The 18,950-nt window shown below is 41.0% G+C and overlaps 1 protein-coding gene and 2 non-coding genes across 3 annotated transcripts; 1 reads left to right on the forward strand and 2 right to left on the reverse strand.

Moving 5' to 3' along the window:
* Positions 1 to 9,073: 9,073 nt before the first annotated feature.
* trnal-cag (transfer RNA leucine (anticodon CAG)) lies at positions 9,074 to 9,156 on the reverse strand. Its single transcript has one exon. It is a non-coding gene; the product is annotated as a tRNA-Leu (tRNA).
* Positions 9,157 to 9,916: 760 nt separating this feature from the next.
* trnat-ugu (transfer RNA threonine (anticodon UGU)) lies at positions 9,917 to 9,989 on the reverse strand. The gene has a single exon. It is a non-coding gene; the product is annotated as a tRNA-Thr (tRNA).
* Positions 9,990 to 10,062: 73 nt separating this feature from the next.
* Positions 10,063 to 18,846, forward strand: LOC134643755 (cholesterol 24-hydroxylase-like). Its single transcript, XM_063496296.1, has 15 exons — positions 10,063 to 10,321; positions 10,392 to 10,469; positions 10,554 to 10,635; positions 11,043 to 11,116; positions 11,484 to 11,570; positions 12,321 to 12,459; positions 12,582 to 12,692; positions 12,784 to 12,946; positions 13,202 to 13,267; positions 15,593 to 15,665; positions 15,749 to 15,833; positions 16,081 to 16,191; positions 16,289 to 16,377; positions 16,511 to 16,577; positions 16,660 to 18,846. The coding sequence occupies exons 1-15, from the start codon at positions 10,173 to 10,175 to the stop codon at positions 16,810 to 16,812; spliced, it is 1,527 nt and encodes a 508-aa protein (XP_063352366.1). The 5' UTR covers positions 10,063 to 10,172; the 3' UTR covers positions 16,813 to 18,846.
* Positions 18,847 to 18,950: the final 104 nt, after the last annotated feature.

Here is an 18,950-nt window from a genome sequence, read left to right on the forward strand (position 1 = left end):
TAGAGATGATTGTGTGGAGAAATCACTGTATATCAACAGTTTGTGAAACAGTCAGACCAACCCTCTTGGCACCAGCAACCATGCTACATTTTTCTTTCCCATTCTGATGCTGAGTTTTAACTTCAGCAGGTCACCTTGACCTAAATGCATCGAGTTGCAGCCATGTGACTGGCTCATAAGATATCTGCATTCCCCAGCAGTTAAACAGATATAGATAATGAACTGGGCAGCGACTGGGCACTATATTTGATTTGGACCCAATTTCCCCAACTCCGTCACCAAGTACATACTGAGTGAGGCACCTTGCTAGCATGTTAGCAAAGAGTCACTGCTTGCACCATCACAGTCCAACATTTCATCAGCCTACTCTGTTGATTGTGTTTGCTTGTTCTCAGTGTAACAGTGGTCTGCCTCAAGAGTTGACTTCACGTCTACAAGTCAAAAGTCATACTAACATTTTCTCTAAGACTTCCAAACAATCAGCCACAGCTTCATCGAGCCACGCATGGGTCACGATTTACAAACATGTTGTAGCCGTCCTAGTTGTGATTCACGAGGATGACGCATCATTCACGAATCTGATTTATCAATTGTGGTTTGGGCCCAAAGTTGAAAGACTTTACAAGACAGGGAGAGAATGAGCTTGATGGTGGTTTTTGGCTAGAAAATCCTTTAAACTGATGTTCCAGAAAATGGGTAAATAGTGTGGTACTTATATAGCACTTTCTGCTTTATTTGAGCACACAGAGCATTTTCTTACTAGGAAAGTTGACCCATTTACACTCGATCAAATGCATCTGGCGGCATCTCGTATATCATGTCCAAGGATCCTTCATCTTGCAGACAGGAGGAGCTGGTAGTCGAACCTTCAACTGTTCAACTAGTGGACAACCTGCTCAAACTCCTGAGCCACAGCCTCCTGAAGTTGGATGTCAGCAAAAGACATCAGACTGTGGAGAGGCTCTACTCAACCACATTAATTGCATACAATGAGCTAGTTTTCTGAATAACCAATTAGAAAAATATACCTTCTTAAACACGTGAATTTAACCTCTTAAGCCATTGCATGCCTTAGCTGACAGCCGCCATCAATGTCAGCCATCTCTGCTGTGGCCTAGGTTGACCTACCCGTACCATAACATTGTCTGAGGCTATACTCTTTCCAGAGGATTAAATAACATTGAGATTAAAAGTTTAAAGGTCAGGTTAATGCAAATCCATAGGCTTAGGCAATCCAAATACTCCTTTCAGATCCCCTAATTCCTGTAGGTCATGTTGGCTAACCTTCATTTACTGCCCACATTCACCCAAGAAACAAAAGAATATTGGTTTAAAAGTGGGCCCCCATTACAGAAAGATTTACTGTCATGTCTACATGCTTAAAAAAACATATAAAAATCAGTCTCCATCTTCATGGAGAGTATCTACTTAGAGTTTGGTAGATCTACTATGGTCGTCCAGTGATCCCTAAGTTGACTACAGATGAGTGCTGTGTGGAGGGAAGCCAGACACATGTTGACCACATTGCTCCCACAGAATAACAGATAAATAACCGCAGATGTGTAGACAGAGGAGAAAGCAGGGAGAGGGAAAACAGAGGAGAGCGAAACAGAGAGGGAAAGGGAAGATAAAAGGGAGGGGAGGTTTCAAAGCTTTGTAGCTGAAAGATGTTATCTGGAATATTGAATGAAGCAGGAGTTTTTTCCGGGCAGATGCGTTTAAAACTGGGTGAATACACTTCACAGCTTATGGAGAGCATGTGGATCATGTCACAGAGGGAGTGTGCTGTGGTTGCACAGAAGTTCAAGCTGACAAAAATCATTGTTTTTCAAATTAGGGCGATTGATTTTACGCACGAAATGTGAGAAGACCGGACCGGCGTGGAGGATTCTGAATACGCTCTTTGCCGTGCACTCTAATTTTAGGCCGTGAACGTGTGTGTGTTATGTGATTCATTCCTTTAGTTATAGCGCTGGTGGCCCAGGCCTGGTGCCAGCCCTCGGTGGTTACAGATCTGTTTACTTTTGCAGGCTGGCAGGAACATGAGATTTCCGCTGGGTGTGCTGCGGCTTGTCGACCTGCAAACAGCACGGTCCTTCAAGCGCCTCGCTGCTCCTGTTACAGGCAGCCTCATCCCCAGCTCTCCCGCCGATCGCTTGTGACGTGGGTAACTCCACACAAACAAACATATATTCACCGAGACAGAAAAGGGTTCAGTAAGGTCGAGTAAAGCGGTCGTTACGGACGCGCTCACAAACCTAATTAAACGCTAATTCACATATGCATGTCTGCACACACGAACAGACCCATACACATGCCTCAGCAGCTCTACCTATGCGACTTGGAGAATACCAAAGGATCAGTGGAACTGATGGATTATCTGCAGGCCTGAATTATCCCATTCCTTGACCAGCTTGACACAGAGGAAGGCCTTGTTCTCAGGTGGTCAACAAAACTAATCTGAAAATGGAGCCTCTATCCCAGGGAGAGTCTGAAAAAAGAGGAGCTTCACACAATTTGTACTTCCACTCTTACAGACTGAAAAACCTGCAAATATAAAACTACTTAAGCACAAATGCACTTGAAGCTAAATGCTAACACCAGCAGGCCGACTTAATGGCAATTGCATGTTGTCAACAGTGACTGGTTGACACATTTGCCAGCTTCATTTTGCATGTTGGAACACCATATTCAAAAAATCATAAAATCCAAAGAATTGGCATCTATAGTAAATCTTTTTTAAAATGTATAAATGTTAATAGTCGCTGCATGTGTGATGATGCTTGGGAAAGGTTTTGTTGAGGTTAGCCCACCCGTTAAGGACGAGTATACACTACGATTATTACAGTGACATGGGAAGGTGGAGCATGCTAGCTAGCTTGATTTGCAGACTACAAAAATACTAGAAGTCAAGAAAACTTTCTAGATGCAAGAATAACCACAGAAAACTTCTGAGTCACCAGTTTGCAGACAGAGTGACTCACAGCGACTCGGAAAGTGACATTCTTTGTCAAGAATGTTGTTGGTGAAATTACCCATAGGCATGCTTACAGTATGATAAATATGCCTTTCAAAGTTGTTATATTTGCCATTTTAACCATACACAGCATTAAAGAGGGATTTAGTTACCATGGCATCACCAGTTGGTTCTTAGGTCACATTTTGATGAGGTGACACCAATGACATGTGAAGCTACAAGTTCACTGGTGTGTTGTTCCTCATTTCGGATGCCTAGAATACCCAAATTTTACAAAATAAACTTCATGTTTTGTACAGTATGACCCAAAATGAGGGCATGAACTCCTCAGTAAAGTGGTTACAGATGTCTTTGCAGAGGGCTATTTGCCTGTAGATACTATAGGACTGTAGGTCTTTTTGCAACCACCCCTGGTGGCCTGTAAAAAGAATGGTTTAAGTCACTTTCATGCTGGCTTCATGTGTCTGACCCAGAAGCTAAGTCTGTGTTTTATATCAATTAATTTAATATGAAAGGCAACAGGACAAGAGGCCTCAAGTGGCCGCTAAAGCAAATGCAGTTTTCAGCATTGGCTTGGCTTGATAACAATATTGTGGTGATTGGGAAAAAATAATTAGGTGATCCTCTAGGCATGATATAATCCTGTCACAAGTTAAATCACAATCAATACGTAAGATTTTAAAAGGTATCTTCACGACAGTTTTTCAAAGAGATGAACCTAAATATGCCCGGTCAAATTTTCACAAAGACATATCCAGTTATTACTGATGTATTTCAGCTGAAAACAAACAACCCTCGCTGTCACATTCCAGCTTAAGAGATTAAAAAAACTGGGTTCGGCAAGTTTGGGATACATGTCCTTCCCTCTTTAGTATTTTCATGCTTTTCATGTCTCTCGCAAACCAAGGACTGATAACATTTTCAAGTAAGAATAATATTCGGCATGATAATCCCAACACTGGACATCAATATCCTCAGAGAAGTCTGAATAGCTGACATTCTTTGGATGAACCAGACTCTACAAACTTTTGTTTGTTTACTCATGTCTAGTGGGAGTCTTAATTTTCTCTCTGTTGATAATATAATCAAAAGAACAGCCAACACAATACCTTTGGACATGAGAGGGGCCTGCAGATCCAGTAGTACTGAGGCGGCAGCCAGCCAGCCATAACAACATCAAACGGCCCCCAGCCTCCAGCGTTTACACAGAGCCAAGATCCTGGACCAAAATATGATTGCTTGTTCTTTTTAAGATAAGAATGCAGACAAGCTTGAAGGTTATTGCGAACAATATGCACAGGTATGAAGCAGCCGTAGCAGTAAAAGTGGCTGGATCGTATCAAACAAATAGAAAGAAAGTGGTATTTAAGGTCAGATGAGGATTATTGGATTCCTTAGATCAGAATTTGCGATCTTGTCTTGCAGGAAATGGTGGAAACAAAAAACAGACGACACTCTCGTTTAAATGTTTGATAAAAAAAAATTATGTTTTAAAGTAGAAACCATTAGGGTGTTTTCTAGCCAGTCTATGTATTCCGTACTTTAGTTCTCTAAAGAAAAAGGCCAGAAGGAATGGTGGGAAATTTGGAAGCTGTCATTGAGCACCATCTGCTGGTCATCATTTGTAAGTACACAGGCCTTATTAATTCAGCCTGAACTGTAGCAGTCCTGGATATAACGCTTTGTTTGTAGCCTAATAAATGATCTAATATTTGAAAGAATAAAGAGAATTAAAAAAAAAAGCTATTTATGTTTTATTTAATTATTATTTTATTATTTATAAAATAATAATAATAATATTTTTTATTATTATTTTATTATTTATTTTCATCATTTTAGGAGTTTGTTTATCACTTGTTTGATATTTATGAAATCGAGCCATGTGAAAAAGAACACTTTAGAGTTCTCTAAAATCTAAGTAAATCCTTCCATAGGAAGGAACCTCCAGGTTGGACTGTAAATATCAGCCATGTGGTGCCAATTAAATGCATCTCTATAAAAGTAGAGGTTTTGCTGGACTGGAACACTCAGGTGTGTTAACAAAATGACAAAATCTTCAGACTGTGCAATTCTCAGAGAAGGAAAGAAAGAACGTGGCGCCATAGCTTAGGTTTTGAAGTTGCATCTTAACAAACAACAAGACTTGAAAAAAATATACAAATGAGACCAATGTGGAGATGTTTTGTCACAATGCAGGGCACCACGTCAGGTGAAAATCAAACACAGCATATCTGCAGAAACACCTCACACTAACTGTTAAGCACGGTGGTGGAGGGGTGATGATTTGGGTTTGGTTTGAACCCTGCAACCACTGATTCAACTCTGTATATTAAAGTATTCTAGAGTCTAATGTGAGGCCAATCTGTCTGTAAGATAACGGTTGGCTGAAACTGGGTCATACAGCAGAACACCAACCTCAAGCACAACAGCAAATCTTCAACAGAATGGCTGAAAAAGGATCAAGGTGATGCATTGGCCCAAAGTCCAGACCTCAATCTGACTGAAAAACCTTGGCAGGGCTTTAAAAGGAGTCCATATAAGAAAACATTTTAATATTATGGCAGGGAGATGAAAAAGTCATATCTACAAAGCTTAAACCACTAAATGAAATTAAAAGAAAAATAATTTTAAAAAATAAAATTTGTTTTGCGGCTAAATGTTTTAGCTTACAGTCGGCAGATGATGTATATAAACTGCTGGCCTGTTCTAGAAATCACATTTCACTTAAATCTTTTTGAAATAAGTGACCTAAAAAAAGATCCACGTAAATCAGAAACCATAGTGTATTAAACCGCCTCAGATTTTCACGCTGGTGAATTCACCCAGCACACTGTGACTAAAAAGCAATCAACAGCTCGGCTTAGCATGTCAAAATAATCCCACGGTGTGCGTATATATCACCACCCACGTCTGGAGATAGTAATCATGGATCACCGCTTCTAGCTTTGTGTCAGCCTGAAGAAGAAGATAATTGTGTCTGAGTTAGCTAAAATCAGTCACATAAGACTTTTTTGTTTTAATCATATGGATCACAATACTGGGTCCTATAAATAGGATGCTGCACAGGCTAATGCTGCTGGGACTGAGAGAGAAGAAATCGGTTTAGGAGAGTTAAAGTAACAGCTTATACGCTTACTTAGTCACAGCCTTTCAGCCCGCTTAAGCACCGCGCAATGTGCTTAATGCTCAGCCTGCACATTTACACGAGCGAACATAAGTGCACATTTGATTCACAATGCCCATTCGCATCACTTAGCCCGTCGTTTCTGTACGTGTGTCTTCATCAAACCTACGTCAGATTCTGTGCTGACTCAAGCAATTACCCGGCGCTCCTGGAGATGAGTGTAATCGCATGAACCGAGGGAGTATTTCCCGCTTCGCCAGCAGAGTGGAAAAGGCAGGCGGGATCTGATGTGTGAAGCACATCTATCTACGTAGTGGCGCAAAATTGATCCTGTTTTATGTTTTGAAGGAATTCCCTGCCTTTGCCCCATTTACAGTTTGCTTTAAAAGTTGTGATGAGTCAAAACTGCATCTGCGTCACATCGTGCACTGAAGTTTACAGGGCACAGTGCCACACAAGCCTGCTCCTGCTAAACTTTCTTATGGTGTATTAATTTAATTCATATAGCTCATGGGTCACGGGGTGACCTAACATACGTATTCTAAGGAAGCACTTTTGTTGCATAGCCTACATTCATCATAGAAATTCTGTCAATTACATTTTTGTTATTGTTGGTTATGGTCATGGCATTTACAACATAAAAATAATTACAATAAAAACGGCTTTCTTTTCCTTGTTGACATTTCATGGGTTCATATTGTCCAGCCAAGTGTTTTATAGCAATGATGATTCGTATTAGTAGATTAAGAGCTCTTGCAATTTAAAATTTTCTGTTTCCAAATTCCCAGCATCCAAGAGGACAGGAGCACAACATTTCCATGCGGGTTGAGAGCAAGTTTGCCTCGTCATGGACCGTCTACGAGCATTTCACAAGAAAACCGTCTTCAGAACCTCAATTGTTCAAGAAAACAGCTCTGTGGGGCCGGGCGGCACTGCTGCACTGGGCCCCGGTCCGGACGGGCCTGGGCCCCCTTTCCCTGGCGGGTCGCAGAGTATGGAGGTGCCTACTGTGGTCAGCGGGGGAGCTGGCCCCAGGGAGGGGTCGCTTGCCCCTCCCTTCCTTCCCTCCCCATCTCCAGCCGCCTCCCTCTTTCCGCTCCACCACAATCACCCACACATGCAGGGCCTTGGGGTAGGGGTGTGTCACCAGGGTGCAGAGGAGGCATCCCCCCCCCTCTGTCCCCTTCTGGCTGCCTCTGCCTCAATTTTATCTCACAACTTAGACATTCACATTACTCACACTCTCATTACACATACATATAGGATCTTGGGGGTGGGCATGCTACACGGATCCAAATTACCATCAGGGTGTACACCTCACCCCTGGCGTCGTTGCCCACCTCTCAATTTTAAATACACGTAGACATTGAGGGCTAGCAGGAGGGGCTATACGCTTACCTGCTGCTCTGGCAGGTAGCTCCATGCCCTCCTGGGTTTTAAATGCACCTTAGAACACATATACATCAACACTACATATGAGCGGGTGGAGGGAGGTTTGGAGTCTTCCTACACCCCCGTTCTCTGCGGCCTGCTGGAGCGGGGGGGCTAGGAGGAGGAGTTGGCCGTCCGACTGGGGTCTGGAATGTGGGGCCTCCCTGCTGCTGCGGAGTCGGGGCGGTCTGCTTCTCCCCACCGCAGGGAAAAGGGTAACACCACCTGGGTCTGGGTGCAGTTTCCCCCTCCAGGGGCAAGGGTACCTAGACCCGGTTCTTAGAGTACGCTTGGGGAGTGTGATTGTGTGTACAGCGTCTCTTTATGTCTGTCTCCACGTTGGTTGAGTGTGGAGTAATTGCCTATGAGAGCATGAGGGTGGGAATGGATGTTTGTATTTGAGTGTGCCTGTATGTCTGTGTCTATATGTCAGGTTGGGTATCAGACGCCACCTCTCTGGGGACATCTCAGGCCCTCCAAGGTTTGGAGGCCTATCTCCCCCCACCACTTCCCCTGCCGGTGGCGGACGCCCTCAGACATCGGTGCGTTGGTGGTTCTTTGTGTCCGGGGGTGGGCGCCCAGGTACCCACCGGCTCACTCCTTGGTGGCTGCTTGTCGGGGCCTGGAGCCTGGGGCTCGCTTGGGCTCCTTCGGGTATGGGGTGCCCTCGGCCTCTCGGCCCGGGGCTCGGTCACTCAGGCGCAGCTGGCTGCCGGCGGAGCTCATGGGCACGTCACTGCAACCCCCCCTGGCTTCTGCTCCGCGGCTGCTGAGTGACCCCTCATCTGGGACTCTCCTCAGCTCTTTCTGGGATAGTGGCGCGGCTGCCCCTCTGTTGGTCTTCCTTGGTCTCTTGTGCTCTGAGGGCCTCTGGATGTCTGGAGTTTTGATCTCCTCCATACCTGCTTCATGCCCTGGAGGACGGGGCAGTGGCCCCCCACACCCTCTAGCAGATCATTACATGAAGGAACCTTTTAAAAAAAAAAAAAACAAGCGCGTCCATGCTCACAGGTGTACACACAGGTGATCACACACACAAACTACACCCTTTTTGGCTCCTACCTCAAAGCACACTGTGCGCTGTCAATCTCACGTGCTGCACAATAATGTTTAATATTTAGTATTTACTGTCATATTCTCATATATCATTGTGATGTTGTTTATTACTCGTTTTCTTCTGCTTGCTTTCTTTTTTCTTTCTCAACAGGTGATCCAGGTGATCAATATATGTATTTTTTGTCTGCTTATTCTGTTGGTTTTTGTTTTTTGCCCTTTTTCCCCGTCCCTCTTCTCAGTTTTTTTCTTTCCCTCTTTCTTTCTCCCCTTTCTTTCCCCCAGTCAAGTCTGTCCCGTATTCAGCAAGTGAAAATAAAATAAACAATAAAAGGTGAATCAAATGGACCATTACGGCAAGGCTGGGATGGTCCATTTGGTAAAGTAAATCCGTTGGGCATCTTTCTTCGCCTTTAGACAATAATTCTGATGGCAAAATAACCAAACGGGACAGGTGAAAAAAAAAAATTGTTCAAGAAAACAGCTGATGTCAGAAGTGGGATTCGAACCCACGCCTCCAGGGGAGACTGCGACCTGAACGCAGCGCCTTAGACCGCTCGGCCATCCTGACATTCAATTGCCTAAATATCACATTGCCTTCTGAGCATGACTGAGTCCATCGATCCATCTACTATTGTTTGGTATGTTTCATAGCAGTAATAATAATGCTTATGTACTGTAAAGCTTCATGCAGGCGACGACTCTTGCTTATGTTACTCAGAAATTTAGGCTCGCCAGTTTAAAAGTTGAACCAATTTTCGAGAATCGGAGATAGCGGTCGCTGTTTGATCGTATTTCTAATGCTATAACACGAAATTATATCAAGCCCAAGCCTTTTCAGTTTTTATTAGCGCTTTATGTAACCGAGGGATTATTTATGATTATTACTACTCAAAATACCTCAGTCTTTTTCAGTCAAGCATGTAGGTTTTGATCTGTGAATATTAATATGCCATTTTAATTATGATGACTGGGAAGTTAAATGTCTTAAACTGTTTATAAGACGATTATAGCATTTACCTAGTGATGACTAGTGTGACTACTCATTTAATATTGATGTAGCATGAGAAATTTGTTTTGCGTCGTGGTAACACTACGTAGTTGACGAACAACAGAAAAGCCAGCTAATAATTGAAGTTGTAGAATTTGAGTTGAGTTGAATGACTGAAACATGCTAGATATAAATGTTATTTGCCACCACTGACACGGCCGTAAATCCGTCTCTGTCGATCAACATGGTTATTAGAAAGCGAAAAGAAAAACCAGCAACAATGTAACATATCTGAATTAAAAAAATTGACATTGAAGGGATTTAAAGATTATCCCGCGCCAGGCCCCAGCGAGGATCGAACTCGCGACCCCTGGTTTACAAGACCAGTGCTCTAACCACTGAGCTATGGAGCCTGTGCTAGTACCGCTGTTCTTAAAACAACTATTTATTACTACTCCTGACGAACACGGAAGCGGTGTCCTTCTGTGTTTGTGAGAAGAACGAAGAAGAAACAAGTGCGTTTTCTTTCAGGCTGGGGCTGCCTAACTGAAAGAACAGCAATTTTTAACCCAGACATCTATCAGACATTTTTCAGGATGGCAGTTTTCAGCGTATTTATGACTTTAGCAACTCCAGCACTTACATTTTTCTTCTTTCTGCTTATCGTTGCATTTCTTGCATACTGCTTGTATGTTAGACACATTCATATGAAATATGACCACATACCCGGCCCACCGAGGGACAGGTAGGTGAAGCCGTCGTCGAAACACCTTTACTGGTTTTACCAGAGAATGACCAGCTGTTTTTATCCTCAGTTTTCTTCTGGGACACTCACCGTCGTTTTTGAGGATAATGAAAAATGGCGGAGTTGTACACGACAAATTTCTGGAGTGGTAAGTTAAGCGTAAACGATGTTTTTGTGCGGTTTAGAAAATGTTGTGATTAATAATATTTAAACGTCAGCATGTCCTTTACAGGGCCGAGAAGTATGGGCCTGTCTACAGGATAAATGGTCTTCATTACGTTGTAGTGTGCGTGTCCAGTCCAGAGGCAACAAAGGTAAAACAGTGCGAAAGTGCTGGGCAGAAATCCTGCAATTCTTAACTTACCAAATAATAAAAAAATAACTACATTAAGCCTAACTCTCGATAATATTCGCATAAATCCAGTTTCTTGCAATGTTTTCTCTTTCATTTCAAACACCCATAAACATAAACTACACTCTTCCTACACTACTGACATTTTATTCACTTTTAGTCACTTGCAGTTATTTATTCACCTCAGTCACTTTAATTTTAAAGCTGTATATACTGTATATTCTGTGTATTTATTATTTCACTCCTTTTGCCTGTTCTTATTGTTCTTATCTTCAACATGTGCTGCTTGGTTGTTTGTTAATTGCCCCTTGGGGATAAATGAAGTCTTCTGATTCTGATTCTGATTCTAATTTATGTTTGTGGATTCAGGAAGTCCTGATGTCCCCAAAGTACCCCAAAGATAAATTTGTTTACAAAAAACTCTTCAGCCTATTTGGTCAAAGGTAAGACTGCCTTATCAGGCTACTTGGGTTATTTCTCTACATTAGCATCAGACTTGTTTATTTAGATTTTGCTGTTATTTATCTCCCCTTTATCAGTGGAACAAAATTAAATTCTTACGATAAAATGATGTATTTTCATTAATAAATAACCAAACTGTTTTAAAGTCATCCAGCTCTTCAATACACTACCTCTGCTGATTTAGCCAGCGCAGATCTGGTGTGCACTATAATATACTTTAAAAAATGAGAAATGTTATATATTTTTATGATTATTCCATTTGAGGAAATTTTGAAAAAATGCTTTTATTTTAACAGCAATTAGGAATTGGGTATTGTGAGAATGTTTTCGCAACTTCCTTCTTTGAAGGTTCTTAGGCAATGGCCTGGTAACAGCACGGGATCATGAGAAGTGGTACAAACAGCGCCGGATCATGGACCCTGCGTTCAGCAGCGTGTGAGTTATGCAGTTGTTGCCGTATAAGGTATACCTTGCCTTTACCAGGTCGAACCCACTTTTGCCTTCAGAACTGCCTCATTTCTTCATGGCATACATTCAACCAGTGCTGGAAATACGTTTTGGTTGATTTTTGGTATTTTGGTCCATATGGCATCATGCAGTTGCTGCACATTTGCTGGCTGCGCATCCATCATTCAAATTTGCCACATCCTAAAGGACCTCAGCTGGGATTAGAGAGTTGTCTGTGGAGCCCATTTGAACACAGTGAACTCATTAGCACGGTCAAGAATCAGAATCTGAATACTTTATTAATCCTTAAGGAAACTATGTGGATTACATCCAAAACAGTTACAGTAACAGACTACACTAATTAAATAATACAACATGTTGCAGAATTTACAAATTTGACAAATAGCACTAATTTATCAAAAATCGCTCAATTATAAATATCAAAAATATTGACAAAGAATATTACAGAGATGGAAAGAGGTGGAAGAAACCAGTTTAAGAGGATTTGTAATGAGTAGTTACTGAGTTTGCAGCAGTCTGGACGTTCTTCTCCCGTCTCTGGCATCAACAAGGCATTTTCACCCAGAGAACTAGTAGAAACAGTAGGGAGATAGTAGCAGATAGTAGGAAAGTTTTCATTTTTTCTGTGCAATATTATCCTTTAATGAATTTCTGTGATAGTTTGTTGGGATGTCCTGGATGTGCTGCTTCTCCGTCTAAAGCTATCATTACTTCCAGGTATCTGAGAGGTCTAATGGGAACCTTCAATGAGAGGGCAGAGAAACTGATGGATAAACTTGCAGAGTTTGCTGACAGTAAAACAGAAGCTAATATGCTCCATCTTGTCAACTGTGTCACCCTGGATGTTATTACTAAGGTATTATATTACAGTCATTTTTACCCTTCCAAAGGGTGTGTGTGTGTGTGGGGGGGGGTGTGTGTGTGTGTGTGTGTGTGTGTGTGCATATTTGTGTATAATGTTTTCCTGATAAATTTCAGGTTGCCTTTGGGGTGGACTTGGACCTCTTGAAGAATAGTTCACCTTTCCCTAAAGCCATTGAGACATGTCTGAAAGGAATGGTTTACTACCTTAGAGACAGATTTTTTCAGGTATTACTTCAGTGTTTGTTATTATGCAGTATGTGTGCCAAGAACATTGTTATCAGAATGACATGCTAAACCTGTCAGTCTGCCATTCCAGTACAACCCAAAGAACAGACGATACATTAATGAGGTGAGGGAAGCGTGCCGCCTGCTCCGTACAACTGGAGCTCAGTGGATCGATGAGAGGAAGACCGCCATTCAAAACGGTGACGAGGTCCCCAAAGACATCCTGACACAAATCATCAAAACTGCAAGCCAAGGTTGTAGCCCCTAAATTTCACATTTGATTAGACTAGATAAGAGCAATAATATAGAATCTTGTTGAATCTGTGTGTGACGAGCATAAAAACGAGTAAATAAATACACTGAAAAAAAATGATAGGGCAGCATAAGTTCAGTGTCTCCCATATGAACTCTCCTTGGAGGTTTGTGTTAGTACCTGTTCATGATGAGAGCACATCTTAACCTGGTAGATGTCAAATCATTTATAGGTAGTTTTTTTTTTATCATTTCAGAGGACAGCATGACTGAAGAAGATGAGGAGTTTATGCTGGATAATTTTGTGACATTCTTCATTGCCGGTGAGTCTCTGTTATTTCATCTTTGATGTTAGAAGTAGTGCCCTGTGATGAACTGGCGATCTGTTCAGGGAGGATAGTGCCTTTTTCTCAGTGACAGCTGGGATAAGAAAACAATTAAGAAAATGGACTGATGTATGAAATATTACACAATAATTTGGGACTGCATTATCTTTGTGGAACACCAAAAGGTTTGCTGTGTTAAAAGGCGCACAATGCAGTCACCACTTTAAGCATCAATTTTTAACTTAATGCCATATGGTTTCATCTTTATAAACTGTTATCTATTGTCAGGTGTAACGATGCAGGTATTCACAACATACATTCATTTTCATGGACTACTGACCAGATGATGGATGTATTGTTATAGACTGTATATCAAAGATGGAAATAGCTTTTGTGTCTTAAAAGTGAACCTTAAAATGGAAGTGGAAGTGAATTAAACCTGCATTCTTTCTGAAGGCCACGAAATGGCGATATCTGTGGTTGCTCCTGGTCCTGTAGAAGTCTATGGAAAAAGTCATTTTTCCATAGACTTCTATAGGACCAGTGACTTTTTCCATAAATGGCTTTCAGTGGTGCTGTTTTTAATGTGATTAGGTAAAACCTGCAGAGTTTATAGGCTCAGGCACTCATCCTGGGTCAACACTGAATCAAAAATCAGTATGTTAGCCGTACTGTCTTTGAGGAGAAGGTGGCTGAGGGCTATCTGTACAGGGTTCGTACGGGTGCTTGAAATCCTTGAAAATGCTTGAATTCTAATGTCACGTATGTTACACATGCTATTTTTTAATAAATTATGATTATTATTTTGCTAGCTATCAAACTCGCTGGAGAAATGATTGAAATGCACTGAGTGTGATGCAGTATGGCAGCGCTATTACGGAATATGCTGTGAATTTAGCTAACATTACTTAGCAGTAATATGAGTTAATTTACTCAAGTGAAAGCTTTAAACGTTAGCCGATACATAACTAGCTAACTTAAGGCTTTCTGATTAACCCTCTGGGGTCGACGGACCCAGAGTCTCCATTTCAACTTGGGTCGAACGTGCGGACTTCAAGCTATATACCAGTTTTTAAATTGTGTTGATAGGTGTTACATCCACGTAAAACCGATGTTTTTTGGGGGGGGTTCTGAATAAAACAGTGGCGTGTACTCCGGGAAGAAACGGTAAAAACTGCGTTTTTTATGGAGAGCGCTAGCAAACATGCTTTGCTTGTGAGTGAAAAAAGAAAAAACACTCCTTCCCTATTGGTGGAAAAATGTACCATGTCGACCAATCAAAAAATGATACGGCAACATGTGGTATTTGGTTGTTGGGAAGAGAGGGAAGAGAGAGAGAGCGAGTGAGCGAAAAGGAGAGAGAGAGTTTTGATATATGAGAGATTTGTGATGTTTATCATGTTAGGAGTCTCAAGTTAGTGTGTTCTCTAGTGTAGTTAGTGTGCAGTGTTGTCGTTTTGTTTTGTTTTGTGTGTCAGTTCTACTAGTGAACGTCATAGTTGCTGCAAAAAAGCCACCAAAGGCAGGCTGCAGTGTAAACGCTGAGTGACACATCTGCTGTCAGACCTGCACGTTTATCCCTGTGCTGTTCTCCTCTGTGTTATAGTGGACACAAACTATTTTTTGGAGTTGCATAAATAATTTGTGTGCCTTCTTATTTGATGCAGCACACCTGATTGTTCTGTAAATAGTTTGAATGGTTATATAAAAAACGTCTGAGCCTTGGCTGCATTTTTAGGTAAATAGTACCATGTAACTTTGTTGTTTGCAAAACTTGTTCATATTTTTTAAAAATGTCCAATTTCTATTTGCATTTCAAGTTATGAAAATGATTCGTTAAACATGCTTGTGGTTTTTACAGTCAAAAATATCACTTTCTACTCGTATTTTAAATTTTGTCTGAATTTAGATAAATTGTACTGAGGTGATGCAAATTGAAACATGCATTCTTTTTTTGGGCGGGGGGGGGGGGGGGGGGGGCGTGGTGGTGCTGGAAAAGCTTAAAAAGGGACCTTGAAAGTGCTTAAAAAGTGCTTGAATTTGACCCTGAAAAAAGCGTACGAACCCTGTCTGTAGTATTAAACAACACATTCATTGGTTTTTCAGTCAAATGTCAGGTGTGTGGGCTCACCCCCTCATCATCACATCCTTTTCTTTTTGGAATCAAGATGGTGGAAACTCTCATCTTGCAGCTTTACAATCAGACCAGTGGATGATGTTACAATAGCTACATACATCTTTTGTACTGCCTAATGTCGTGTGTTATTGGTCCATTGTAAGGTGGTATTCTTATTCAGGATTGCCAAATTTATGCTATTTCAGGCCAAGAAACAACAGCCAATCAGCTGGCTTTTTGCATTATGGAACTTGGAAGACATCCTGATATACTGGAGAAGTAAAAAGTCAAAATATATTGCACGACAGTTTCCACTATAGCAAATAGACTTTGGTTTCTTATGGAGTTTTCTCATTTCTCAGAGTGAAGAAAGAAGTGGACGATGTTATTGGGATGAAACATGAAATAAGCTACGATGACCTGGGCAAGTTGGTCTACCTGTCACAGGTACATATGGCAATTTGAAAATTGTGGTAATGTTTTTAATATGATTTTTTTTTAACTCCCTGGATCCCCCGCTCCTCCAGTCCATATCTTAAAGTATCCTTGGTCTTCTGCATTAATGAGATTTGTGGTAGTAAGCATTTTCACTGCTCTGTTGAGTAGAACGGTGTTATATATGTACCAGTCCATTAGCATTATTTGTTTTTTTAACACAAGATGTGCCGTATGCATTGTATACATCTTCCCCCAGGTGTTAAAAGAGACTCTGAGAATGTACCCCACAGCTCCGGGCACATCTCGTCATATTGCTGAAGACATGGTCATTGATGGTATCCACATACCTGGAGGAATCAATGCTCTAGTGAGACATGTATTTTTTGATATGTTTCTAGCAAAGCAGGAAGTACACTTCTATATAAACATCAAGATAAGTAAATACAGTATTTTCTAATGTTTAGTTCAACTCCTATGTGAGTGGGAGACTGGACAAATTCTTCGAGGATCCACTGAGATTTGATCCAGACAGATTTCACCCAGATGCTTCCAAGTAAGAAACACACTGTTTCACCATGCTGACATGTTTTACACTTAGAATAATGTTTGTACACCCATTATTATCTCAGATAAAATGAGTTAAATTGTTCAAAGTAACTAAAGCTGTCTCTTATCTATTCAACAAGGCCTTATTACTGCTACTACCCTTTTTCCCTCGGTCCTCGTTCGTGCCTGGGAAAGAACTTTGCTCAGGTGAGGATGATTAAATAACGTAAAGACCCGCTAACCTATAAACACACTGACTCATCTCTGTGGGCGCTGTTGTGTTTTTTAGATGGAGGCTAAAGTGGTGATGGCCAAACTGCTCCAGAGGTTTGACTTCACTCTTGTCCCGGGACAGACCTTTGACATCCTGGATGCTGGCACACTCAGACCAAAGAGTGGAGTGTTGTGCACTTTGAGTCACAGGGACTACAAAAATAAATGATCTCAAAGTACATCACATTGGAACAGGTCATAGGTATCTATATGGTGGGGCAGAGTTTTTACTCTTGTCTGAAAACTGATTTTTTAAAGAAAACCTTGTAATGAAAATAGTCTCATGTATGATCGTAATACACGCAATATATTCATGTGAAATGCTTATAACTATTTTTATGTCTTCACTGGAATAATCTATTATTATTATGGAAACATTTTTGAGGAAGCTGGGATCAATACCATTTGCTACTGTATGTATGTACACACATATACACACACATATAAATATACACAGACACATACTGTGCAAAGCTAATTTCTTTTATTTTGCTTAGAACATAGGAACCAAGTACACTGAATCTTAGGCACCTTTCTTGTCATTTCTTTTCTGTTAGTAACAATTTTCCTAAATATAAAAGACACTTTCAAAGTTGTCTGTTATGTGTAGACACATCACTGATTCATCACTTGAGTTAGGTGCCTATTGTATGCTTGAATGATTAATACCACTTTAAATAATTAAAGGAAAATCTGGCTCCTTGTAAGCAAAATGTAGAGAAAACTGCAAAATGTATTGCAGTTACTTTTTTTATAGCCAGTGAGTCACAGAACTGCCTGTAGCACTCATTTAAGCATAACTTTTGTGTAAATGAAATAAAACTGAAATACAATGTCTGTTTTGAGGAGTTGCCCCCTTTCTCTCCCTCAGACAAACTGTACACAGTAATAACAAACTGTTATTAGAGAGTGAAATCTCAGAGGCACACATCCTATGTGCCATTTTTCTTAACGGTTTAGTTTTCCACAAGAAGTTCCTACTAATGTTTCAGAATAAGAGTCCGGTTAAGAAACGCTCTATTATTGTCTAGTGAACGCTTTTAATTTGAAACAAATCCAGAAAGTTTGCATAAACAGCGTAATGTACGAAATTTCACAGCGGGAGAGGCTCAGAAGTCGTGATGAAAGACTGGTGGATGATGAGTTTATTGGCTGTCAAACGAAAAGTGAAGCGGTCAGACATCTTCATCTGCTGAGATAAATAAACGCCGCGCACTATAAGATGAAATGAATGCATTTTATTTGCTTTTATCTTGTTTCTTGTGTTGTTGATGAAGAATACTGAATATAATGTTAATATGAACAAAGCAGAGTGTTCCAGGACTCTGAACTCTTAACCTTAAGTTATTAATAAACCTGCAGGTGTCGACAACTTTTAAGGTGGAATGCATTTTTTTCCAACAGTGTCTTTATTTATTTTGAACATAGCACTGTACACATCTACGAAGCGTAACAAAACAAGTAGCTAAACTTACATAAACTACAAGCTACGTCCTGCCTTTATACACATAACACCATATAGGAAAGGACGAGAAAAAAACAGCAACAACAAAACAACAAAAACAACACACAAAAGCAAAACAAACAAACAAGAAAAAAAAAAAGGGGGGGGGGGCGGAATAACTGTGTGCATCTCCCACCATAAATTATGCACACTCACAGGTATACGTTGTATGTAAATTAGAAAGTAGTTGTTCAATGTCAAGCAATAAACATATTCCCAAATGGACTGCAGAGGGCCACATATGAATCCTCCTCAAGAATTTCCACCAAATGGGGCAAGTCTTTATTAGCAAGGAAGTTTTTGAAGGGGCCCCAGATGCTATCAAAGCATCGTTGCTTACCCCTGAATGCGTAGGTGATCTTTTCTAAGGGCAGAGTAGATGTTAAATCCATTTACTTCTTGTGCCCTGGCGCAAGCCCTCTCCCACTCTTCAATGGAGATGTAAGTCCTCTCTCCAGGACTCAAGCTTCTTTACGGACGTTTCTGTAGAGGCGGCAAGGTGGAATGCATTTTATTTCCAAAAGATGATGCTTAGAGGCAGATTTACCAAATGTGTGCGCCAGCGCAAAGCCCTCTATTAGCCTGAAATTCAGCTTCAATAAGATGCCTTTCTCTTCCCAAAATATTGCGCTCTGAAAGGGCAACTTCTGCAAACACATATGAAATAATGCGAGCCGAAAAAATACCCGGGTCCACTCCTTTAAGTTGCAAAATCGAAACTGCGCCTGTTTAGTAAATCCCAGCAGTAGACTTTTTGAAACTGAAAGAGGGTTTTGCATTTGTTAACAAAATAACAGCGCGAA

Source organism: Pelmatolapia mariae, linkage group LG15 (genome assembly GCF_036321145.2).
Source record: "Pelmatolapia mariae isolate MD_Pm_ZW linkage group LG15, Pm_UMD_F_2, whole genome shotgun sequence".
Taxonomy (NCBI): Eukaryota; Metazoa; Chordata; class Actinopteri; order Cichliformes; family Cichlidae; genus Pelmatolapia; species Pelmatolapia mariae.